The sequence below is a fragment of the Phocoena sinus genome, chromosome 17 (genome assembly GCF_008692025.1).
Source record: "Phocoena sinus isolate mPhoSin1 chromosome 17, mPhoSin1.pri, whole genome shotgun sequence".
Classification (NCBI taxonomy): Eukaryota; Metazoa; Chordata; class Mammalia; order Artiodactyla; family Phocoenidae; genus Phocoena; species Phocoena sinus.
Window position 1 is genome coordinate 12,506,449 of NC_045779.1, and position 27,089 is coordinate 12,533,537.

The following is a 27,089-nucleotide window of genomic DNA, read 5'->3' on the forward strand; positions in this document are numbered from 1 at the left end:
AAATGATTTGCTTTAATTTTCTCCTTGTAATTCATACTGTATCCTTCATGGGTTTTTTGGGGGGTGGGACAGGGGGAATGTTTGTTTATTTGGTTTGGGGTTTTTATTTTCTCAAATCTTGGGGCTGATTCTTCCCATCTAGTTCTACAGGGTATATCAATATGCTCTCTGGCTCTAAAAGAGACAGAGAGACAGAGAAAGAAACAGAGAGGAGGAAAGAAATGGACATCAGTGTTTGATCACAGAGGGAAGTTAATCCTTGTAAGCCTTTCTTTCATAGTTTTACAACCATCCAAATTCTAACTGTATAATGGAGGATCAAGATTTTTAGCGTATGTTTTTTAGAATAAATTTTGAACTTGTGCAAAAGCTTTGCTCAGTCTGTAGAGGTGAGAGAGGAACCTAGTAAATTGTCTTTTGGGTAGACTTTATTTATTTTGATTCAAAAGAGTTTATTTGTATTACAAATGGATACATTTTCATTGACGGTATTTGTTTTTCTTTTTTTTTTAATTAATTTTTGTTGGAGCATAGTTGCTTTACAATGTTTTGTTAGTTTCTACTGCACAGCAAAATGAATCAGCTATACATATACATGTATCCCCTCTTTTTTGGATTTCCTTCCCACTTAGGTCACCACAGTGCATTAAGTAGAGTTCCCTGTGCTGGGTAGACTTTAGACATGGGCAGACCCAGATGGGAATTTCAGTTCTGCTACTTAACTACTTAGCCTGGTGCAAATCACTTAACCTCTCAGTTTCTTCATATATAAAGTGGGGATAACAATATCTGTCTTATAGTTTACAATTAGATAATGTGTATAAAAGTGACTTGCCTATATTATAGACTGTGAATAATACTTTTTAAAATGATTTTCTTCCCAAATAAAATTATTACTTATAAGGTCATTTTTATTAACATCTCTTGTCAGTTAATGGAAAGATGTTTCATTTTAAACACAATAATCTTGTTTTGCCTTTTGACTATTATAGGAGACTATCTAGTTGCTATGTCACATGCTTCTTGAAGTTAATTCATCACCTATAAGTATCAAAATTTATCAGCAACAAAATTTTCTCAATTTATATTATTAATGCCACTCAATATGCATAGTATACTAAACAAAAGTAACTACTTAGCAACTAACTGAACTACTAAATTGTTGCTGGTTTTATTTGTTTTTAGTTTTTAATTTTATATTGGAGTATAGTTGATTAACAATGTTGTGATAGTTGCAGGTGTACAGCAAAGTGATTCTGCTATACATACACATGTATCTATTCTTTTTCAAATTCTTTTCCCATTTAGGTTGTTACATAGTATTAAGCAGAGTTCCCTGTGTTATACAGTAGGTCCTTGTTGGTTATCCATTTTAAATACAGCAGTGTGTACATGTCAATCCCACACTCCCTAACTATCCCTTCTCCCCCCACGTCCCCCCTGTAGCCATAAGTTCGTTCTCTAAGTCTGTGAGTCTGTTTCTGTTTTGTAAATAAATTCATTAGTATCATTTCTTTTTAGATTCCACATATAAGCAATATCATATGATAGTTCTCTTTCTCTGTCAGACTTACTTCATTCAGTATGACAATCTCCAGGTCCATCCATGTTGCTGCAAATGGCATTATTTCACTATTTTTAATGGCTGAGTAATATTCCATTGTATATATGTACCACATCTTCTTTATCCATTCCTCTGTCGATGGACATTTAGGTTGCTTCCATGTCTTGGCTATTGTAAACAGTGCTGCAATGAACATTGGAGTGCATGCATCCTTTCAGACCATGTTTCTCTCCAGATATATGCCCAGGAGTGGGATTGCAGGATCATATGGTAGTCCTATTATTAGCTTTTTAGGGAACCTCCATACTGTTCTCCATAGTGGTTGTATCAATTTATATTCCCACCAGCAGTGTAGGAGGGGTCCTTTCTCTCCACACCCTCTCCAGCATTTGTTGTTTGTGGATTTTTTTGATGATAGGCATTCAGACTGGTGTGAGGTGGTATCTCATTGTAGTTTTGATTTGCATTTCTCTAATAATTAGCAATGTTGAACATCTTTTCATGTGCTTCTTGGCCATCTGTATGTCTTCTTTGAAGAAATGTCTGTTTAGGTCTTCTGCACATTTTTTGATTGGGTTGTTTGTTTTGATGATATTAAGCTGCATGAGCTGTTTGTAAATTTTGGAGGCTAATCCCTTGTCAGTCACATCATTTGCAAATATTTTCTCCCATTCTGTGGGTTGTCTTTTCATTTTGTTTATGGTTTCTTTTGCTGTGCAAAAGCTTTTGAGTTTAATTAGGTCCCATTTGTTTATTTTTGTTTTTATTTCCATTACTCTGGGAGATGGATCGAAAAAGATATTGCTGTGATTTATGCCAGAGAGTGTTCTGCCTATGTTCTCCTCTAAGAGTTTTATAGTGTCCAGTCTCACATTTAGGTCTTTAATCCGTTCTGAGTTTATTTTTGTGTATGGTGTTAAAGAATGTTGTAATTTCATTTATGTATATGTAGCTGTCCAGTTTTTCCAGTATCATTTACTGAAGAGACTGTCTTTCCTCCATTGTATAGTCTTATCTCCTTTGTCATAGATTAAGTGACCATAGGTGCATGGGTTTATTTCTGGGCCTTCTATCCTGTTCCATTGATCTATATTTCTATTTTTGTGCCAGTACCATACTGTTTTGATGACTAGAGCTTTGTAGTATAGTCTGAAGTCAGGAAGCCTGATTCCCCCAGCTCTGTTTTTCTTTCTCAAGATTGCTTTGGCTATTTGGGGTCTTCTGTGTCTCCATACAAATTTTAAGATTTTTTTGTTCTAGTTCTGTGAAAAATGCCACTGGTAATTTTATAGGGATTGCATGGAATCTGTAGATTGCCTTGGTTAGTATAGTCACTTTGACAGTATTGATATTAATGTCACTCAATATGCATATTATACTAAACAAAAGTAAATACTTAGCAACTAATTGAACTACTGAATTGTTACTGGTTTTAGATCTTTGAACCATATGATCATGTAAAATTTCGTTTAGTAAATAGTTATTTTCTTTTGTGTTTAACAATTTTAGATGAATTAGTGAATGAAATGAATATAGGAAATGAGTATAAGATTATTGGAATTCCAACCTGTGTAAAAACATCACAAACTGCTCTCTGTATAGAGGCAAATAGTATCACTTTTTTCAATCCAAAAGGTAAGAAAAATGTTAGTATCATATGTTAACAAATATTTAAATTTAAATCCATTTGTTCAGGAAATAAGTATTGGTTGCCTATGTGCTGGACACTCTTCAAAGCACTAGGGATACAGTTGTGATGAGGACAGTCAGGGTTCCTACTCTTAAATCATATGGTAGACAGTCAATAAATCTGTAAACTAATTAATAAGACAATTTTAGATAATAAATGCTGCAAAGGAAATAAAGCAAGATAATGTGAAACCTTGCCCACAGGAAGGACTCCTTTCTTTTGGCTAAACCTTATTTAGATTTTTTTTTTTTTTTGGTGGTACGTAGGCCTCTCACTGCTGTGTCCTCTCCCGTTGCGGAGCACAGGCTCCAGACGCACAGGCTCAGCAGCCATGGCTCACGGGCCCAGCCGCTCCACGGCATGTGGCATCTTCCCGGACCAGGGCACGAACCTGTGTCCCCTGCATCGACAGACGGACTCTCAACCACTGCGCCACCAGGGAAGCCCCTAGATTTTTTTTTTTTTTAAATAATTACCAACAAGAAAAATGTTTTAAGATGCTAAGAGTTAGAGATTAAAGGTTTTTCTATCCAGCCCTTTGTTTTCTAACTAAGTAACTGTTGTGGTCTGAGAAAAAGAGCCGAATAAAATGGCATCCTTTTCCTCAGCTGAGTTTTGAACCAATCGAGAAATAAGACAAAAGAGAAAGGCAGTTGGTCCCCAAAATATCACCCTTATTACTGATAATTTCCTTGCAGCCTAATTAAGAATTAAGTAAACAAAAGCGGAGAGCAGACCTGCTCTTAACTTGGCACACAAATATCTAAATATAGGACAGGCTATTTAAATCTTAAATAATGAAGTTAGATTTTTTTTTTCTATTCCCTAGATAACCATCTGCAATAACAGAGGCCCAAGTTGAATTTAAATGCAATGTATTCTAGATACCTCTGCTTATTTTGAAGAGAAAGCTTTATTTATTTATTTATTTTTTGGCTGTGATGTGTGGTTTGTGGGGATCTTAGTTCCCCGACCAGGGATTGGGCCCATGCCCCCTGCATTGGAAGCACAGAGTCCTAACCACTGGACAACCAGGGAATTCCTGAGAAAAACTTCTTAAAAGAATAAAAATATTGAAGAAAGAAACTACTAATGAACAATAGGCATTTTAAAGATATTTAAAATATTTTCTGCTGTGAAGTGCTTTAAGATTTACTGATTTGGTGGCAGAACATGATATATATGTAGGTGAAGTGTACTTTCTCCTGCTGAACTCCAGAATTAGGCAGATTTAACCACGCAAATGTGGCAAGAGCTACACTAATGTAGCTCCCTCCCTTGGTCCATGGGCATCGATGAGTAGAAGAAATCATTGCCCTGTGATGACAGCCTAAGAGGAAGGAGAAAGGGACTGGGTTACATGTGCGCAGCTGTTTCTCCCAAACTGACCAACTGGATTAAAACACTCATCTCTTTCAGGAGTTGGACAGAATAAGGTAGTGGAGAAGGTCTAGAATGTTACAGTGTATGTTGAAGTAGTAGAGTATAAATCTCCCCTTTTAACAGCAATAATCAAATATTTCCCATTCTGCTTTTTAGACCTCACTAAAGGTGATAATATTTCAAACATAGATATGTAGAAGCAAACACTGCAGTACAAGAGCCCCATGATCTGGCTTTGCTCACATAGGTCTTAAAAGGAAAAAAATGAGAGATTTGCTTGCAACCCACAGCCAGTCTATGTGGGCACAAAGGTTGACTGCTTCTTCTTACTGCATTCCTTGGGATAGAAATGATAGACCAGAGTGACCTCTGATCATAATTTAATATCATTGTAATAATTTGAATGTGGCATCATTTAAAGAACTGCAATTTGATAATATTTTAGATAAATGGAATTAGATGTCTATAATATCATTTTCTTGTTTTAAAAAACTCTTTTTAACATATATGTAATATTTACTTTCAGTTCCTTCAGGAATTAGCGACAATTTCAGGTATCTCCTCTCTTTGACTTCCAGCTCGTACTGGAAGTTTACAGCAATACTTGCCAATATCTTTGCATCACAAATTGTTCCTCCTGGGACTTACAATTTGCTCAAGCTCTGTTTGTTGATGAGTCTAGTACAGACAAGTGACCGTAACAAGGAACTGGAAGATTGCCTGGATCTTTTAATTATAACAAATGATATTCTACTCGTAGACAGGTAAAATATATGACATTATGAATTGGTCACAGATTTGCATACATCTTTTCCATGAGCATTATTACAAGACAAATATTTGGAATTTATCTGAGCAGTATAAGTATTTAAATAAACTTTTATCAATGAAGTTCAAAACCTTTTAAAACATGAATTGAGAAATGGGATATTTGCTTTCAACATTTTGAGAATCTAACCACTCGAAGTTTCAACTTGTTTCCCCACTCAGACCTTTTTAAATAAATGTCTCCTTTGCAGGCTTCCTTGTCCTCCATTCCCTAGATCACTGTTCTGCTTTTGTACTTTGTTTTCACTTCAAAATAATCTCCCCGCTAGAGCTAACAAGCTGTTTTCTTCTTTTTCTTCAAGATTCCATTCAATAGTATTGATTCACTGTGCCCAAATAAGGCTGTTAAAAGTGCCAAAATTACTGTTTTGGGGGTGTCACTCTAACCTTGGAGTAAGCCTCTACTCAGCATATTGGGGCTCCCCACTAGCAAGTACCCTTTTTAAAAAGTTACTTAAATGTGCAAAAAGCTAGGAATAAGCTTCATATATTAAAATCATGTATGCAAATATAAAGCAAAAACAAATTTATAGAATGAATTTTAAATTAAAAAAATAAAATTCAAATTAGCTCTAACTTAATTGGACAGATGATGTTTTGCTAAAATTAAATCACAATGTAAATACAGTGCTAACTGCTACAGATTGCACCAATTTAATCTTACACTAATGAGCATGAGAATATTTGTTTCCTAACAGCCTCACCAACACTGGGTATTATCAAACTTTAAAATTTTGCCATTTGATGGATGGAAAGTGGTATTTTAATTTGCATTTCTTTAACTAGAAGTAAGTTTTAGCATCATTTAGAATTTGTTAAACACTTTTTATTATTTTTCTATGAACTCCTTGACCATTGTCCATTTTTTAAATTAAGTTGTTTATTTCTTACTGATTTGTGATACCTCTTGTAAATTAAAGGCTTTGTCTCTTTTTCTGTTTGTCATTAATCTTTTCCTGTGGTATTTGGGGCTGTATGAGAGATTTGGTGTTTTGTTTTGTTTTTTAGGTAAAATTTACATAAATAAAGTGAAGTAATCAGATCTTAGGTATACAATTCGATGAGTCTTGACAGATGACATACACTCCTATAGCCATCACCTCAATAAGATATGGAACATTTCCATTTTCCTTTACCTTGGAAAGATCCTTCATTCTCTCTTCCAATTAGTTCCTATCTCCACAGGTGATTTCTGTCACCATAGGTTAATCTTCCTGTTCTTGAACTTCGTATAAGTAGGATCATACAGTGCACACTCTTTTGGGTCTAGCTTCTTTCGCTTAACATGTTTTTTGTTTTTTGTTTTGTGATACGCGGGCCTCTCACTGTTGTGGCTTCTCCCGTTGCGGAGCACAGGCTCCGGACGCGCAGGCTCAGCAGTCATGGCTCACAGGCCCAGCCGCTCCGCGGCATGTGGGATCTTCCTGGACCAGGGCACGAACCGGCGTCCCCTGCATTGGCAGGCGGACTCTCAACCACTGTGCCACCAGGGAAGCCCCGCTTAACATGTTTTTGAGATTGGCCCTGTTGTGTGTATCAGAAGTTCATTGTTTTTATTGATGAGTAGTGTTCCATTATATGAATATACCAGAATTTGTTTATCTGTTCTCCTCGTGATAGACATTTGGGTTTTGCATGTTTTGTTTTGTTTTTTTTTTTTCATTATTAAAGCAAAGTCCTAGGACAGGGCATGGCACACAGAAGATGATCAATTGCTATTTGATGAATGAATCAATGAATGGATTTGTGGGGGTTTTTTGGCTGCGTTTTGGGTCTTCATTGCTGCACGTGGGCTCTCTCTAGTTGCAACGAGCAGGGGCTACTCTTAGTTGCGGTGTGCGGGCTTCTCATTGCAGTGGCCTCTCTTGTTGCAGAGCATGGGCTCCAGTAGTTGTGCCCATGGGCTCAGTAGTTGTGGCTCGCAGGCTCCAGAGTCCAGGCTCAGTAGTTGTGGCGCACGGGCTTAGTTGCTCCAAGACATGTGGGATCTTCCTGGACCAGGGCTTGAACCCATGTGCCCTGCATTGGCAGGCGGATTCTTAACCACTGTGCCACCAGGGAAGCCCTGGGTTTTGCATGTTTTGACTATATAAGTAAGGCTGCTATAAACATCTCTTGTATAAGTCTTTTTGTAGACTTAGGTTTTTATTATCTTGGGTAAATACCTAGGAGTGGAATTATTGTGTCATAAGGTAGGTTTATATAACTTTATAAGAAGCTGCCAAACAGTTTTTTAAAGTGGTTTTACAATTTTACATTCCTAACAATGAGTTAAGGTTCCAGTTGTTTCTATCCTCACCAACATCCAGTGTGGTCAGTCTTTCTCAATTTAGCCATTCTAGTATATGTGAAATAGTGGCTCACTACAGTTCTAAGTTGCATTTCCTTGATGACTACTGATTCAAGCTCTTTTTCATGTGCTTATTAGTTACTCATGTGTCTCCTTTTCTGAAGTGTCAGGTCCTTTGTTCACTTTTAAATGGGGCTCTTCCAGATGCACATCCATGGTCACATATGTATCATGAAATTTTTCTCCCAGTCTAAAGCTTGAGTTATTTTCTTAAAGATATCTTTGATGAGCAGTCCTTTTAGTTTAGGTTATTATTTTCTTTTATGTTTAGTGTTTTCTGGGTTCTGTTTAAGAAATCTTTGTCTACCCCAAGGTCATGAAAATATTCTTTTATGTTTTCTTCTAGAAGTATTTGTTTTTACATTGGTCTTTTTTCTATTACAAGTCAATTTTTGTATGTGATACAAGGTAGGAGCCAAGATTAATATTTTTCCTATGCATTTATCTAATTTTTCCATACCATTTGTTTAAAAGACTTTCCCCATTGAATTGCTTTGCTGCCAATGTTGCAAATTAGTTGAACTGGTTATAAACAGTGGTTATAAACTGGTTATAAACAATTTTAGGTGTAAAATTGAACTGGGTATATATCTATTTAAACGTTCTTTTCTGTCATTTTGACCTTTATGTCTATAATTATGCCTCACATTCTTGATTATTGTAGCTCTATATTAAGTTTTGAATCAGGTAGTGCAACTTTATTCTTCATTTTTAAGATTTGTTTGCACTATTTTAGATCGTTTACATTTTCTTATAAAGTTTAGAATCGCTTCCCTGGTGGCGCAGTGGTTGAGAGTCTGCGTGCCGATGCTGGGGACACAGGTTCGTGCCCCGGTCCAGGAAGATCCCACATGCCGTGGAGCAGCTGGACCCATGAGCCATGGCCGCTGAGCCTGCGCGTCCAGAGCCTGTGCTCCGCAACGGGAGAGGCCACAACACGTACCGTAAAAAAAAAAAAAAAGTTTAGAATCTATATGTTAATACCAGCCTCCATCCCCATCACCCCAAAAGAGCCTTTAAGGATTTTGATGGAACTGCATTTAACTTATAAATCAATTTGGGAAGAATTTACATCTTAACAATGTTGAGTCTTCCAATCTGTGAATATGGTATATATCTCCATTTATTTAAATCTTAATTTCTTTCAGCAATGTTTTGTAAAGGTCATGCACATAATTTAAGTTGATTTCTAAGTATTTGGTATTTTTGATGCTATGAAAAATGGTAGTGTTTTATTAATTTTATTTTTCAAATATTTGCTGTGAGTATATAGAGATACAATTGATTTTTGTATTTGGATCTTTTACTCTGTGACCTTGTATCAGTAGTTCAAAAAATTCCTCAGCTGATTCCAATGATTAGCCAAGTTTGAGGCCCATTGTTCTATATAACTAGGTTCTCAGCCTGACTGCATGTTAGAATCATCTGGGATAATATTTTTTAAAAATTTATGGGGCTTCCCTGGTGGCGCAGTGGTTAAGAATCCACCTGCCAATGCAGGGGACACGGGTTCGAGCCCTGGCCTAGGAAGATCCCACATGCCGCGGAACAACAAAGCCTGTGTGCCACAACTACTGAGCCTGCGAGCCACAACTACTGAGCCCGCGGTTCACAACAAGAGAAGCCATGACAATGAGAAGCCCATGCACCACAACGAAGCGTGGCCCCCACTCACCGCACCTAGAGAAAGCCCGTGCGCAGCAACGAAGACCCAACACAGCCAAAAATAAATAAATTTATTTAAAAAAAAATTATGACTGTGGCTCACCCCTAGAGATTCTAATTTACATCGTTTGGGATGGGGCTTGGCATTAGAATTTTTTAAAAACCCCAGGCAATTTTTTTTTGTTAAAAAGTATAATTGACATGCAATATCATGTTCGTGTACATCATAGTGATTCAATATTTATATACATTTCAAAATGGTCACCACAATAAGTCTAGTTACCATCTGTCACCATACAAAGTTATTACAATATTATTGACCATATTCTCTATGCTGTACCTTACATCCTCGTGACATTTATTTTATAACTAGAAGTTTGTACCTCTTAATCCCTTTTATTTATTTCACTTTCCCAATCCCCCTCCCCTCTGGCAACAACAAGTTTGTTTTCTATATCTATTCTGTCTTGTTTTGTTTGTTCATTTTTTTTTTTTAGATTCCACATATAAGTGAAATCATATATAACAATTATCTTTTTCTATCTGACTTACTTAGCATAATACCCTCTAGGCCCATCCATGTTGTCACAAATGTCAAGATTTCATACTTTTTATTGCTGAATAATATTCCATTATATATATACCACATCTTCTTTATCAGTTTATCTATTCATAGACACTTAGCTTGTTTCCATATCTTGGCTATTGTAAATAATGCTGCAGTGGACATAGGGGAGCATATATCTTTTCTAATTAGTGTTTTTGTTTTCTTTGGATTAATACCCAGGAGTGGGATTGCTGGATCATATGGTAACTCTATTTTTAGTTTTTTGAGGAACCTCCTTACTGTTTTCCACAGTGGCTGCAACAATTTACATTCCCACCAACAGTGTATAAGTAGTCCCTTTTCTCCACATTCTTGCCAACGCTTGGGTTGCTTTTGTTGTTTTTTTTTGTGTTTTTGATAACAGCCATTCTGACAGGTGTGATGTGATATCTCATCATGGTGTTGATTTGCATTCCCCTGATGAGTAGTGATTTGACCGTCTTTTCATGTGCCTGTTGGTTCCCCAGGTAATTTTAATGTGAGCTAGGGTTGAGAACCACTGCTCTATAGGCTTGCAAATTTTCTTTCTAAATCTTACTCACCCATATTGTATATCTTCAAATTAGCATCTAAATTCTTTGGAATGACACATACACTAGACATTTTATAGCGTCTACCTATCCACATTTAAGAGATACTGCTTCACCCTCTTTGTACCATGTCTCTACTCATCATAGTAGATTGCACCAGCAAGCTATGATTTCTGTGGCAAGGATTTAAAAGCTAAGCTAAGATAATCATATTCCTTTCTTATAATTTAAATTTGAGAAATGAAGAGGTTGAGGCAATTGGCAAAGAGATTAGAAAGCAAAAGGATGTATCAAGAGTTATCTTGATACATAGGTAACAAGGGTAGTCATGATGAACTACTGGCAAGCCTAAATGCAAAAATTTTGAATAAACGAAAGAAAGCAATTCATAAAAAAAGGAAGTCCCCGTTCAAATGTCATTTCTCTATAGCTTTCTCTGACTTCGATCCAGGAGGAAATAATGATCTTTTATGGATGTCCTCATGACATTATTTTAGTACTTATCACATCGTGTTTTAGTTTTTTGTTTACATCTCTCTAGGCTGTGAGCTTTCCAAGTTAAGGACCAAATCTCATATATATATATTGTTAATAACCTGAGACAATACATAGCAAAGACAAATTCTTTTTTTTTTTAATTAATTATTTTTTGCTGCATTGGGTCTTCGTTGCTGTGTGTGGGCTTTCTCTAGTTGCAGCAAGCAAGGGCTACTCTTCGTTGCGGTGCATGGGCTTCTCATTGCGGTGGCTTCTCTTGTTGTGGAGCACAGGCTCTAGGCATGTGGGCTTCAGTAGTTGTGGCATGCAGGCTCAGTAGTTGTGGCTCACAGGCTCTAGAACACAGGATCAGTAGTTGTGGCACACAGGCTTAGTTGCTCCGCGGCATGTGGGATCCTCCCGGATCAGGGCTCGAACCCATGTCCCCTGTATTGGCAGGAGGATTCTTAACCACTTCACCACCAGGGAAGTCCTACATGTACGTTTTTATCCACAGCACTAGTGCTCAATAGACATTGAATCAAATTAAATCTAATTGTATAGCTATTATACATTATGACTTCTGAAAATCAAATATTAAATAAGTAATATTTGTAATGAATAAGTAATGAATAATTTATTTTTTCCCTTAGGCTTTTGAATTTTAGTATAAACCTTGTGCCCTGTGGTATACGTCATCCAGTCTCTACTGAAATTTTCCCTACTCTATCCAGGAATAAGTATGGAACTGGAGCAGTTAGCATTCAAGGTGGCAGTGCTTTGCTAGCTAAAGGTGGTATCTGCTTTATAGGAGACTTGGCTTCACACAAAAAAGATAAACTTGAACAGCTTCAATCAGGTAAACAGTATTTTTTCAAATTAATTTTCACCTGTTTAACTTATAGTCTTATCAGTGTCAAGGGGTTACTTAACAATTAAGATTGTATTGTACATGTTTTAGGAATAGAGAAATTATATTAAATGACATTTCTCATTTTACCTTTATAAATAAAAACAGAGGAATTTAACGTGCAAATGCATTGTTTTAGGCTTTGCGCTCAGTTGTGCTAACACATGAGTTTGTATTAGGCCAGATTTATTTCCTTTTCTTGTCTTATTGCATTAGCTAGGACTTCCAATATGATGTTGAAAAACAGTGGTGAGAAGGAACATCCTGATCTTGTCTTGCTCCTGATCTTAACAGGAAAGTTTCACATTTCTCACCATTGAGTATGATGTTGGCTGTAGGTTTTTTGTAGAAGTTCTCTTGCAAGTTGAAGGAATTTCACTCTAATCTTAATCTACTAAGAGTTTTTTAATAATGCATTGGTGCTGAATTTTATCAAGTGCTTTTTCTACACCTATTGATATGATAATGTGATTTTTCAATCACATATTGAAAAATATGATATGCCTGTTGATAAATGAATGCCTGTTGATATTATGGATTACATTAATTGATTTTCAAATGTTGAACCAGCTTTGCATACCTAACATAAACCCTACCTGGCTGTGGTGTATAATTCTTTTTATACATTGTTGGACTTGATTTGCTGTTATTTTGTTGAGGATTTTTGCCTGTATATTCACAAGAGATATTGGTCTGTAGTTTTCCTATAATATCTTTTGTCTGGTTTTAGTATTAGGATAATGCTGCTTGGGCCACATTATAACTAACAAGGATATGGACAGATAAGTATCGGACCAAGAGAAGTTAGGGCCTTACACTCTTAGCATACCGGCAAGAATGTGCAGCAATACTCAGGGCACATAGCATATTGCCTCTCCCTACAAGAGAATGCAGAAATAGACCCACACTAGTATGCTTACTTGATTTGTTTTTAATTTATGTATTTAATTTATTTATTTTTGGCTGTGTTGGGTCTTTGTTGCTGTGCGTGGGCTTTTTCTTGTAGCGGCGAGCAGGGGCTACTCTTTGTTGCAGTGCGAAGCCTTCTTATTGTGGTGGCTTCTCTCGTTGCGGAGCACAGGTTCTAGGTGTGCGGGCTCAGTAGTTGTGGCTCGTGGGCTCTAGAGCACAGGCTCAGTAGTTATGGCTTGCGGGCTCTAGAGTGCAGGCTCAGTTGCGGCACACGGGCTTAGTTGCTCTGCGGCATGTGGGATCTTGCCGGACCAGGGCCCAAAGCCGTGTCTCCTGCATTGGCAGGCGGATTCTTAACCACTGCGCCACCAGGGAAGCCCTGCTTACTTGATTTTTGACCACAGCATCAAAGCAAGAAAACAGACAAAGGAAAGTTTTTTCAACAAATGATAGTGGAACATCTGGCTATATATATGGAAAAAATTAATATTGGCTCATACCTCACAACTGTATACAATAATTAATTAAAGATGGATCATAAACCTAAATGTAAAAGCTAAAATTATATAGCTACTAGAAGAAAACATGGGAAGTCTTCATGACCTTAGGGTAGGCAAAGATTTTTTAGACAAAACCCAGAAAGCAATAAACAGAAAATAATTGATGAGTTGGACTTCATCAAAACTAAAAAGTTATACACATCAAAAAAGCCATTTAAAAAGTGAATAGGCAAGCAAAGAAAAAGAAAATAATTACAATACATATATTTGACATAGGACATACACCTAGAACATAGAAACAATTCTAACAAGTCAGTAATTTGAAAAACAAAGAACCAGACAGCCTACAGAATGGGAGAAAATATTTGCAAAGGATGTGACTGACAAGGCTTAATCTCCAAAATATACTACAAACAGCTCATACAACTCAACAAAAAAAAAACAAACAATCCAATCAAAAAATGGGCTGAAGACCTCAATAGACATTTCTCCAAAGAAGACATACAGATGGTCAACAGGCACATGGAAAGATGCTCAACATCACTAATTATTAGAGAAATGCAAATCAAAACTACAATGAGATACCGCCTCACACCAGTCAGAATGGCCATCATTAAAAAGTCTACAAATAACAAATGCTGGAGAGGGTGTGGAAAAAACGGAACCCTTCTACAGAGTTGGTGGGAATGTAAGTTGGTGCAGCCACTATGGAAAACAGTATGGAGGTTCCTCAAAAAACTAAAAATAGAGTTGCCGTATGATCCAGCAATCCCACTCCTGGGCATATATCCAGACAAAATTATAATTCAAAAAGATATTTGCACCCCTATGTTCATAGCAGCGCTGTTCACAATAGCCAAGACATGGAAACAGCCTAAATGTCCCTTGACGGATGTATGGTTAAAGAAGATGTACTTTGTCAATACTACTTAACCATAAAAAAGAATGAAATAATGCCATTTGCAGCAACAGGGATGGACCTAGAGATTGTCATACTAAGGGAAGTAAGGCAGACAGAGAAAGACAAATATCATATGATATCACTTATATGTGGAATCTAAAGTATGATACAAACGAACTTACCTACAAAACAGAAACAGACTCATAGACATAGAGATAAACCATAATGGAAAAGAATATAAAAAAGAATGTATATTTATATATATATATTTCTGTACAGCAGAAATTAACACAACATTGTAAATCAAACATTCTTCAACTTAAAAACACATGCACACAAAGGACCCAGCAAAAAAATGGTCTAAAGACTTAGTGACTTCACAAAGGAATGTATACAAAATGACAAATAAGTGCATGAAATAGTGCTTAATATCATTAGTTGGATATTGGGGAAATGAAAAATAAACCACAATGAGATACCACTACTTACACATACTAGCAGGTGCTGCTTCATGGGTGAGGAATAAGTATAGCTCCCCCTAGAAGAGCCTGGCACTTGGTTAAAACTCTACTGTCACCATCTTCAAATTTTAAATGATTTTAGGGCTTCCCTGGTGGCTCAATGGTTAAGAATCCGCCTGCCAATGCAGGGGACACGGGTTCGAGCCCTGGTCCAGGAAGAGCCCACATGCCACGTAGCAACTAAGCCCGTGTGTCACAACTACTGAGCCTGCGCTCTAGAGCCCATGAGCCACAACTGCTGAAGCCCGCACGCCTAGAGCCCGTGCTCCGCAACAAGAGAAGCCACCACAGTGAGAAGCCCGTGCACCCCAACGAAGAGTAGCCCCCACTCGCCGCACCTAGAGAAAGCCCGCGCACAGCAATGAAGACCCAGCACAGTCAAAAATAAATAAATAAATAAATAAAATTTTTATAAAAAGAAAATTTTAATGATTTTATCTTTGAAGTTGTTTTGTAAGGAAGACAGTGGAGCTTCAACGTGAGCAGAGGGGATACATCCATGCCTGTGTCCACCATGCCTTGCTGCCCTATTTCAAATAGCATTTGTGATCACTGAGGCTTGTTAACACAATTTGTAATCAGTTTGATTCTTGCTGGACTCTCATGCATTGTGACTACACTGCAATTCAGTGCCCATGTTCCATTTCAAAACATCTTCCGCTGAGTGAGATGGGGAGCTGATAGCCCCAAGGAGGCCAAGCTTTCCATTTGAATCAGACTTGCTTCTGTAATAGGCAGTGGCATTCTAAGAAACACAAATGACGGAGGAACCGCATCATATCCTTTCTTACTTGGCTACTTCCCTGTATTTGCCAACCTCTTACACTGAAAATGATAATATAGGAGGGAAGGGAAAGATAGGGCAACCGTTGTTCCTTTTCCTTTTAGTCCTTCCTTACTCATCAGTAGAGAGTGCTGGTGAAATGTGTGAATATCAAGAAACAAATTAAAAACAGTTTTGTGCAAAATAAAAATATTTCCCCTGTTCTGATAAGAACAAAAATACATAACTGTGTATTAATACTTCCTACAAAATACTAATGATGCTGCATATGAGTTAAATGCTCAAATATTTGTATTTAAGACTGGAATTGTACAATATAAATGGTAAAATTCATGTCAATAATTTAAAATTTTAGTATTAGACTGACAGCTACTTCTATTACATTTTCTGGTAATAGCTTTATTGAAGTATAATTTGCACACCATAAAATTCACCCACCTAAAATGTACAGTTCAGTGGCTTTTTGAATATTCACAGAGTTGTACAACCATCACCACTATCTGTTATACTTTCAGAACATTTTCATTACCCCAAAGGAAACCCTGTACTCATTAGCAGTCACCCCCCATGCCCCCTCTCCCCAGAGTTCCCAGAAACATAATCTGCTTTCTGTCTCTATGGATTTGCCTATTCTGGACATTTCATATACATGGAATCATACAATTTGTGGTCTTTTATTACTGGCTTCTTTCACTTAGCATAATGTTTTTGAGGTTCATCCATGTTGTAGCATGTATCACTTCATTCCTTTTTTAAAAAATATTGATAAAATACACAATGTAAAATTGACCATTTTAACCATTTTCCAACGTACAGTTCAGTGGCATTAAGTACATTCACAATGTTACACAATCATCACCACTATCCATTTCTAGAACTTTTTCATAATCTCCAACAGAAAGTCTGTACTCATTAAACAATAACTCTCTATTCCCCCCTATCTCTAGCCCCTGGAAACCTCTATTTGACTTTCTGTCTCTATGAATTTGCCTCTTCACAGAATCTCATTCCTTTTTATGGCTGAATAATATTCCAATATATATAAGAGATTTTATATATATATATATATATATATATATATATATATAATCACTTAAAAAAATCATTCATCTGTTAATGGACCCTTGGGTTGTTTCTACCTTGTGGCTATTATAATGCTGCTATGAACATTGGTGTAAAAGTAAGTGTTTAAGTGCCTGCTTTCAACTCTTTTGCATATACACCTATAAGTGGAATTGCTGGATCATGTGGTAATTCTATGTTTAACTTTATGAGGATCCACCAAACTGCTTTCCACAGTGGCCACACCATTTTACATTCCCACCAGTAATGCACAAGGGTTCTGATCTCTCCACATCACCCCTATTACATTTTATAAGTAATAAAATATTCTTAAAAGAAAAAGCTTTATATAAAAAAAAGCATTTTCCCCTGCTTTTTGAATAAGAGGCCCATATTTTCATTTTACATTGGACCCTACAAATTATGTGGCTGGCCCTGGCTACTAGAATGACAAAAATTAAAAAGACCAACAACAACGGATGTTACCAAGGATGTAGAGAAGTTGGAGTTCTCATATATTGTTGATGAGAGTATAGAATAGTACAACCATTTTGCAAACTGCTCTGGCAGTTTCTATATAGTTAAATATATATTTACCTTATGATCCAAAAGAAAAATAAACATGTATACAAAAAACTCTTATCGTGAACGGAGAGAAGACTAATTTGAGAAATATTTGGGAGATAGCATCGTAGGAATAGAAATGAATCCATAGATTGAATGCTTATAAGGCATAAGGAGAGGATAGAAAGGAGAATGGGATGTTTCCACATTTTTTGTTTGGGTTTTAAGTGGATCAGTGGTGATTCTCCTAATTGTGAGTAATGCACAAGAGCCATTTGAGGAGGAGAAATGATGAATTTGGTTTCTCACATGTTGAATTTGAGATATATTTTCTCCTAGTCACTCCTATTTAGATGGCCCACTTTCTATTATTTTTTTTGGCACATAAAAGAACATTGTTGGGGACTTCCCTGGCAGTCCAGTAGTTAAGACTCCACGCTCCCAATGCAGGGGGCGTGGGTTCGATCCCTGGGCAAGGAACTAAGGTCCCACATGCCGCATGACACAGCCGAAAAAAACAAAACAAAACAAAAAACTCCCCAGAACATTGTTTAATTTCAGCCTCCCTTGTAAGCCTGCACTACCTGCACTATATGACCATTCTCCTTACTCTCTGCCTATTCCTCCCAATTCACGATTCTAGCTACATGCTTTGGACTGATGATACTCATCGTCAGGGGACACATAAACATTCAAATGTTTTTCTTTCCTTCTTCTTTTTTATGGCAGATCCTCTAATTTAACCATATCTTGCAAAACAATCAAATTTACTTGTGTTTTTACTATCCAAATTTAGACTGTAAAATTCTGTATAATAATATTTATTAATTTATAGACATATAGACCAAAGTGAACTTAAATAACAAATGGATAATGTCTTTTGACTTAGCTGTGGAAAGTAGAAGCATCACAGTATACATCTCGGGAAAGAAGTTTGGGGATGATATGGATCAGCAAATGACTTTTCCAGTTCAGTGCAGTTTTTGGTCTTTTCTTGATATGGATTCATCTTCAAGAAGAAATGTACAGAAAACCAATACTCTAATTGGTCAGATGGTAAAGTATATGTGTATCTTATTGTTAGAGTGTTAGAGTGGGAATTTAGTCACAGATTTTAATCTTAATGTTTTTATTGTTCTTAATGTTTTATTATTATTTCTGTGCTTAATTTCTATACTTAATTGGGTGCTAGAACTAAATAATGACACAGTTGTTTGAAAATTTTCAGTTTTTAGTCATGCAAAGCAGGTGTCTGCTCACTAGAAATTATTATTTGAATAGGTAGTGGGAGAGGCTTTAATGAATAATGTGTAAGAAGATACTCAGTAAAAAGCATTTTAGAAAAATTTATTATCACAAAGTTCCCATGCTATTTGGGAATCACTTTAAATAATAATTAATAATAAATAATAAAATAATTATTACAATTATAGTTTCATAATTTAATTAATATTATAATATAATCCTAATAATTTAAATAATAATTCTAAATAATAGTTAATTTGAAGTGTTTATGAAAATGCAAGTGTTTAATATTTGCCTTTTACATTTTTGTTTGATGTAGGATTGCAGTTTGATTCCAGCTAATCTCATAGAGGCATTTGGATTATTGATTAACTGCAATGAGTCATCTCCTTGCCACCCACTTCTTCCTACTGTGCAACATACTTTAAAGAAAGCCATTGATCCTGAAGGGCTGCTTTATGTAGCTTCTAAACAGTTCACAACTGAAGATTTTGAAAAGGTAAAAGTATGTGCTAATGTTTCTCAATGTAAATAAAACTCCCTTTGAACATTTAATTTTCCTTATTTAGAATTCTTTTATTCTAATTTGCTTCCAGCTTTTAAGCATTTTAAGGACATTGTATAGAAAAAATTTAGGTTTATAATTAAACTAGAAACTGTAAGGACATAGGGACTTCCCTGGCCGTCCAGTGGGTAAGACTCCATGCTCCCAGTGCAGGGGGCCCGGGTTCCACCCCTGGTCGGGGAATTAGATCCCACATGCATGCTGCAACTAAGACCCAGTGCAACCAAAATAAATAAATATATAAATATTTTTTAAAAACTATAAGGACATAGATATTAAAACATTGAGTTTATTCTTTGAACCACTGAGCGAATCACCATAGCTTAAAGCATTTCCATGAAAAGATTCAAAATAGAATATTTCTATAAAACATTATGTTGAGAGGTTTTATAAGTATACAGCTTTCTACATTTTACAGACTATTCAAAGGGAAACTTTATATGAATGCCTGCAGAGTTCTGACTATAGGGGATATCTCTCATGACTCACAAACCCATTTATTTTAATGTCCTGACCTGAAAACACGTGTGGTATGTTCAGAGAACCTGAGAGTAGATGATGCAAATTTAGTAATGCTTCTCATAGCTATTAAAGGTAGTCAGGTATTTACAAGTGAAGCCCTTTTAATATTAACTATTCAGAAATCTGTCCACAGTAGAGTTAAAGTATCTGTGTAGGATAGCTAAAAGGCATGGAATGTTGGGAGGTGGGAATCCATGGGTCATTAAATTTTTTGTTCATACCTGCCTTCCTTGTAGCCCAAATTGCATGGATAAAAGGTTGAAAGGTGAGGTGGATTTAAAAATGAAATATAAGCATAATTTATTCACATAAATTAGAACAGAAAAAGAATAATATTTATGATAAGGTCTTTTTGTTTGTTTTAGTATATAAAAAAAAGTAGTCTCTAGGAATTGGGATACTAAATAATATAGACACGCTAATGACCTGGAGAAATTTTTGCCCAGTTTTTCCCTGAAAGATAAACAAAAAAAATCTATGGATTTATTAGGCATTTACTGAATACTTTATATATTTGAGCCTCTTTCTGTTCTTTTATATTCTCTAAGAAATGTACATTTTTCTTCCTTAAATAGTTTATTATTTGAGATATGAAACAATTAGGGACAACTTAAGTGCTAAGCTGGGTGGTGCTGACTATAAGTATTTCATGAATTCAGAAAGAAAGATATCAAGTAGAATGCAAGAGTTAGGAAGACTTCAGGAGGCGGTGAGATTTTAGTTGGGCCTTAAGAAAAGGTAAGATTTAGATGACAGGAAGGATGGGCATTCAAAAAATAAAAATAGGAGCAAAGACATAAAGTAGAGATGAGTATAAATGGAAAACTGAGAAAACCTGCCCGACTGGAGCAAAAATTGTATTATGAAGTCATCAAGGTAGGTAGTTCTTGCAGAAGTTGACAACTGGAGGCTAATGCTAACTCCCAGTGCTGCACTCTCAGTAGCAGGGACAACGGGTCCTTTACTGAAAGGGGATATAGATGGCATATCACTGTGCCCCATAGCATAAAATCTAGAGAGAGCTACCAATGTTATTAATAGTTTTATTATTATCCAGTCCTGAAGGCCTGCAGGGAATTGTGGAGTATAAGGAGAATAAAGACACGACATATCCAACCCAGGACATATCCAGATCTTTTTAAAAGGTTATATTTAAAATATAGATATTGGGACTTACCTGGTGGTGCAGTGGTTAAGAATCCGCCTGCCAATGCAGGGGACATGGGTTTGAGCCCTGGTCTGGGGAGATCCCACATGCCACGGAGCAACTAAGCCCGTCCACCACAACTACTGAGCCTGTGCTCTAGAGCCCATGAGCCACAACTACTGAGCCCGTGTACCACAACTACTGAATTCCACACGCCTAGAGCCAGTGCTCCACAACAAGAGAAGCCACCGCAATGAGAAGCCAGCCCACTGCAACGAAGAGTAGCCCCTGCTCGCTGCAACTAGAGAAAGCCCGCGCGCAGCAACGAAGACCCAACGCAGCCAAAACTAAATAAAAATTTATAAAATATAGATATAATAGTTAATAGCAACATTTTATTATGGGTGAATTTTCCTTTTGGTTCTATGACTTGACAAACCAGAAAACAACATAGATGGTGAAAAGTCTGGAAATGATGTCATAGAATAAGGACTTAAGGAACTAGGAATCACTCAGAAAGAAAAAAGCACAAACCTCAGAGAAAACAGTGATAATCATTAAGTTGAAGACTTATTCTCTACCCAAAATCTTACTGAATCTCTAAGACCTACCTTTATAGTAGTTAACACAGTACATTTCTAGTGTTTGGTTGTGTTCTTTAAAAGGAAGGAAGGAGGGCAGGCAGCTCTAGGGCCAATGAGAGATAGTCTGATGGAAGTAAACTGTCAGAGAATTAAGGCTATTCAAAGGGAAATGAGATTCTGAGGGAAGCTCTCTCCCACTAAAAGGCTGTAAGTGAGCCTTTGTTCCACTGGAGGCAAAGATCTGATCGTCATTCAAGTACATTGCACAGAATATTTCTGTACTAAAAGTGAGGAAGAGATTATTCTGGGTAAACTGTGATATTCTTTATAAGACTATGATTTAAAGTGCTCAGTGACTTTGGGATGGCCCCAGATATTTAATCAATTTTGTTGTAAATAAAATATGCAAACTTTTTAAAAAATGACAGTATACTTTGGATTTTTGTAATATAGGTTCTATAATAAAGTTTGAATCTCTTAAATTTTCACACTTTCAATTTAGCTGCTTGCTTTTGCAAAGAATTTGAATGTCGAATTCAGCTTGGAGGCAGAAAGAATGATTCATGGCTATTACCTAGCAAGTCGCAGAATCAGAACAGATTCTATATGTGGATCAAAGCTGTCAGCATCTGCATTAAAATATTTGTAGGTATTCAATTTTAAAACCATTATTGACCTTTAAATGATGTGTTTTATTAACTGTCTCCCTTGTTTTTTTTGTTTGTTTATTTGATTGCTGGTTGGTTGGTTTATAATATACCTTGTTCCAAAAGAATTTAAGGTGATAATAATTCCTTCTGTTGTAGTATTGCATCATTTGAACCTCCAGCAGTTTGTTTTCACTAAATTAATTTTTATTGGATACCCTGTATCAGATATGTCTGAGAAAAATGCGCTGAATTCAAATGAAAATGACTGTTTTTTAAAATGGGGCTGTTTACATTCTAGATATTTTGTAGTTGAACCTAGAAAAAAAATTAAGTATATTGTTCCTTGTACTCTTATTTTTTTTTAAGTGTTAACATCTGTAACACTTTAAAAAATTTTTAATTTATTTTATTTATTTATTTGGTTGCACCAGGTTTTAGCTGTGGCAGGCGGGCTCCTTAGTTGAAGCTCGTGGGCTCCTTAGTTGTGGCATGCATATGGGACCTAGTTCCCTCACCAGGCATCAAACCGGGGTCCCCTGCATAGAGAGCTCGGAGTCTTAACCACTTTGCCACCAGGGAAGTCCCCTGTTCCTTGTACTTTTAAATACTTTAGTACACTCATGTATTATTGTTCCTTGAAAGGTTTTTTTAAAACTAATTTTTATTGTAAAAGTAAAGTACAGACGTACTGAAAGAAAAGTCTAAAATAATGAGTAAAGTGCCCTGCTAACCCTACCTATTACTATTCCACTCCCTAGAGATAATCACTGCAAGAGTTTTTGTGTATCCTTCCAGATATTATTCATTCAAATACTAGCGTATACAAATATGTAATTTAAATATGTGATGTATATCAAATACATATTTTATTTGACTATGTTATATATTTTAGATGAATATGTTATTTAAATATATTATATAAAATATTTTTATAATATATAAATCGGTATATACCTATATGGATAGATATTCTCTTTTTGCCCAGGATAGATATTCTCTTTTTGCCCAAATGGAATCATGCAGGTATACATATCATGATGTCATACTATCAGTGCATAAAGAATTACCTTATTCTCTTTTAATAGCTGCATTACAGTTTTACTATGTTGTCATCTGGCTGTACCATAATTTAAACAGTCCCCTGTTGATAGACCATTACTTCATTTAATATAGATTAACGTATAATCTCAACCAAATTATGAAGTAGGACCAGGGGTAAAATAATCCATTAAATAAATATCTTTTTATGACTGCAATACAAAATAAGACAAGTGAAGGACTGATAGGATATGACAAGTATAGGACTATAAGAGATAAATATGTTCAGTTAATTTCTCCAACTGTATATTTATCTTCATAGAGCTAAAAAATTGCTAAAGATAGGGCAAGGAAGAAATTAATTGTGATGTTTTAAAATGGTAAACAGAACTGTATAATGCTTTCCATTTTCTGAAGTAATATTTCAAATATTCAATACTCAAAGCTTAAAAGGTTTGAAAGTCCTATTTTCTCAATGCTTTTTCTCTGTAGTAAAAAGATATTTTTTACTTAAACTCACATAGCCTCAGTTTACATTTGACTATACTGATCCAAGAATAAAGCAGAGTTAATTTTAATATGACAACTCCACTTTTTCCTATTTTAGAAATAAACATTAGAGATGCAGATGGGTTTTATGAAATAGCAAAGTAAATGAAGCACTACTCAGAAGAGTCATAAACCTTGACTTTTTCTCCTCCTTCTATAGACAGGTACCTAATAACACCAGCCTTGCTTTTCTAGAGAAGTGGAGCTGAACAGTGCTCTTTTCTTTCCTTGAAAGGCTGTATTCATATTCTGTCCTGGTCAACAATTTTAGAAGAAGCTTGGGTGAGGACATCAGGAACATGATAATCAAATTTGTAAATAAACAACTCTGGAGAGATCTTCACAGGCTCAAATTATGATTTTAGTCTAGCAAGAAGAAAATTAATAGGACAAATGTAATGTCTTTGGTTTTTTTTTTTACTTTTGGCCTTGCTGTGTGTTTGTTGCAGCGTGCGGGCTTCTCTAGTTGCAGCTCACAGGCTCTGGAGCATGCGGGCTCAGTAGTTGAGGCATGCAGGCTTAGTTGTGGTATGTGGGACCTTAGTTCCCCGACCAGGATTTGAAGCCGGACCCCCTGCATTGGGAGCGTGGGGTCTTAACCACTGGACCACCAGGGAAGTCCCTGTAATGTCTTTAATTAGGTCCCAACCTCCCTGGTATAAGTGTGAATACATTGGAAAGGGGTGATCTGGCTTAATATGAAGAAGATTTGAGATTTCATTATTTTTACATATAATATGAGTAAGCAAGGTAATATGGCTGTAAATAATACTGTGATTTGGGGTTGTAGTAATAGAACATAGTATCAAGAGTGAGAAGATGCTAATTCTGCCCCACCTGTACCCTGCTGATCAAATCACACCTGTAGCACTGTACTGAAAAGGAATATTAACCAAATCTGGTCACAGGGAGAATAGCCAAGATGACAAGGGGTGTGAAAATTATGTCACATGACATATTAAAAGAACTAGGAGGAACTTTCCTGGCGATCCAGTGGTTATGACTCCGTGCTTCCAAAGCAGGGGGCACGGGTTCCATCCCTGGTTGGGGGAAACCAAGATCCCATGTGCTGTGTGGTGCAGCCCCTGCACCAAAAAAAAAAAAAAAAAAAGAACTAGGAATATTTATTTTGGAGAAAATAAAGCATGGAGCAACTAGAAAAGCTGTCTTTGAATATTTGAAGAGCTGTCACATTTAAGAGATATTAGACTTGTTTTGTAATCCCAGAAGACAAAACAGGGACCAGTTGGTATACATTGCAGTGAAACCAATTTCAGCTTACATTTATATAATCTTTGTGGGTGAGTCCCAAAATTTTCAAATACCTTATTTGAAATCACAATAACCCTATTAATTATCATTATCCCCATTTTATAGCAGAGCTTCAAAAAATCTCAGAAGTTAAATGATTCATACAAACACACAGCTAGTAAATTCTAGAGACATAACCCAGGTTTTCTGATTCCCACATCCAGCAATCATTCAAGTACATTAAAGCTAGCTTAAAAATAAAAAATAAAGGAATGGATTGCCTCATGATTCCTAGTGAATCCTAGGTGAAGTTCAAAAGGGACCGAATAATAAGTAGCCTGGGATGTTGTAGAGAAAATTCAGTTACATGATAGGATTTGAAATTTGCTCTCTAAAATCTCTTCCAACACTGAAATTTCAAGATTCTATGAGGACTTCAAATGGATTAAGAACTAGGAGAAAACACGAAGGATGTGTCTGTAAGAGATATTTAGTTAGGTTAATTTTTCCAACTGTGTATTTAACTGAACAGAACTTGGGGAGGGCGGGGTGTAGAATAATAAAGAAAAGCCAGGATAGAAACCAATTTTTTGATAATAAGTCAGGATACTTCCTTGTTCTGCAACAGTCTATTCAACTTGGTAGGAAAAAATGCTTTGAAAAGAAACTAAAATTTTTTAAAAATAAGAATATGCTGATATTTAAGGTGTGGCTTATGCTTACACATATCTTGGTTTGTTCCTGCCAAAATATATATTATCTTTATAATATCAACATATTTTGATTGGCATCAGTTTTCTTTTTTAGAGTTTCCCTATCTGAAGCCCATGCTCGACTGAACCTAAGGAATAAAGTGCTTAAAGAAGATGTACTTATTGCAGCCTTATTATTTGAAACATCTCTAACATTGAAATATGGTAATCTATTAAGTTATTAGTGATCACTACAAATAATTATATTTAAACTTGAATATTCTTAATCTGGTAAATTAAGATGTTACATATATTTTAAACAATATTTTAAAGAATAATAAATTTCTACCACGTAAGTCCTGTTTGAATTTAGTAATTATTTACAGGTAGTATCATTATCTGGTATCAAGTTCCTAATTGTGCATGATTGTTTCTATGCTTGAACTTTTGCATTGCTTAGAGAATTCTGAAAAAAAAGTATGACACATGAAATGATTTAAAATTTATCTTCCTTTTAAAATAGCATGCAACATTTAATTGTCAAGCAATCCCCCAGAATGGAGTTAGACACATAGCCAAAGAAAATGTGATCATCTTGCATCACCACCTTCTCTCAATTGCTAGTTATAATACTGTGACTATAGCATTTAATTATTTGAAATCAAAGGAGCTTATCATGGTTTTGCTAATAAAAACATAAAGGGGCTCTTAAAGGTAAGAGTAAAGAGAATTATCCTCACAAAGTTCTTTTTGAATTATATGAGACATTAATTTCGATGAGATTTACCATCCTTCAAACCAAACTTTGGTTCTGCTAACCTAAAACAATAAAACAGCCAGTTATTTTATCAGCAAAACAGTTTTATTCAGGAACAGGAAAGAATTGCAATTCAGGACATTGCAACTATGGTAAATCACATGCAAGTCTGGTAAAGCAAAGAAGAAACTCTTCTGTAGAGGAGAAGTGGAGTTGGGAGGGTTGTTATAACAGAAAGTCCATTGGAGGAAACTGGGAGTTCCAAGTATAGTGGCTTTTCATTGGCTGCGTTGTGACAGTCTCTCTTTAGTGGCGCTATTGCCGGGCAAGGAGAAAATCTTTCTTCCTCCTGCTGGTGGTAGTAAAGTAGTGTGCAAAAACCAATAGTTATGCAAAAACCAATAGTTACCTCCTGCTGGAGATGCAGGGTATGTCTCTTCCTGTTGAGATCTGTATTGATGTTGAGAGGTACATGCATGAGAGCTCCCCCTTCTGGCCTCCCGACTCTATTTTAGTGAGATTTTTACTTTATTTCAGTTCCAACCCTGGGAGTGAAAGGATGTATTAACACTGACTTTCCTGTATGTATATGTTTAGTGTTTAATTTTGCTTAAGATTCAATTTATATTGTAATAACTTTTCACAGAGATCCATTAGAACATTAGAACTTTGTTCTATAATTATCTAAATCAAGAATTCTTAACCTAGGATCCATGGATACTGAGAGAGTCCTATGGGCTTGTGAATCCCTAAATTATATGTAAATTTGTATATGCATGTGCTTTCTACCTTTTTGCTTAGGGAGAGGAATCATAAGGTTTTTTAATTTAATTTTATTTTT

The 27,089-nt window shown here is 35.9% G+C and overlaps 1 protein-coding gene across 1 annotated transcript in view; it reads left to right on the forward strand.

Annotated features, from left to right (window-relative positions):
• Nucleotides 1-27,089, forward strand: part of MCMDC2 (minichromosome maintenance domain containing 2) — a 36,527-nt gene that overhangs the window by 4,719 nt on the left and 4,719 nt on the right. The window contains exons 7-13 of the mRNA XM_032609363.1: nucleotides 3,074-3,199; nucleotides 5,164-5,401; nucleotides 11,748-11,953; nucleotides 18,138-18,304; nucleotides 18,813-18,992; nucleotides 21,814-21,956; nucleotides 25,607-25,716. Of these exons, the coding sequence (XP_032465254.1) occupies nucleotides 3,074-3,199; nucleotides 5,164-5,401; nucleotides 11,748-11,953; nucleotides 18,138-18,304; nucleotides 18,813-18,992; nucleotides 21,814-21,956; nucleotides 25,607-25,716 (1,170 nt within the window). The remainder of the gene's footprint in view (nucleotides 1-3,073; nucleotides 3,200-5,163; nucleotides 5,402-11,747; nucleotides 11,954-18,137; nucleotides 18,305-18,812; nucleotides 18,993-21,813; nucleotides 21,957-25,606; nucleotides 25,717-27,089) is intronic.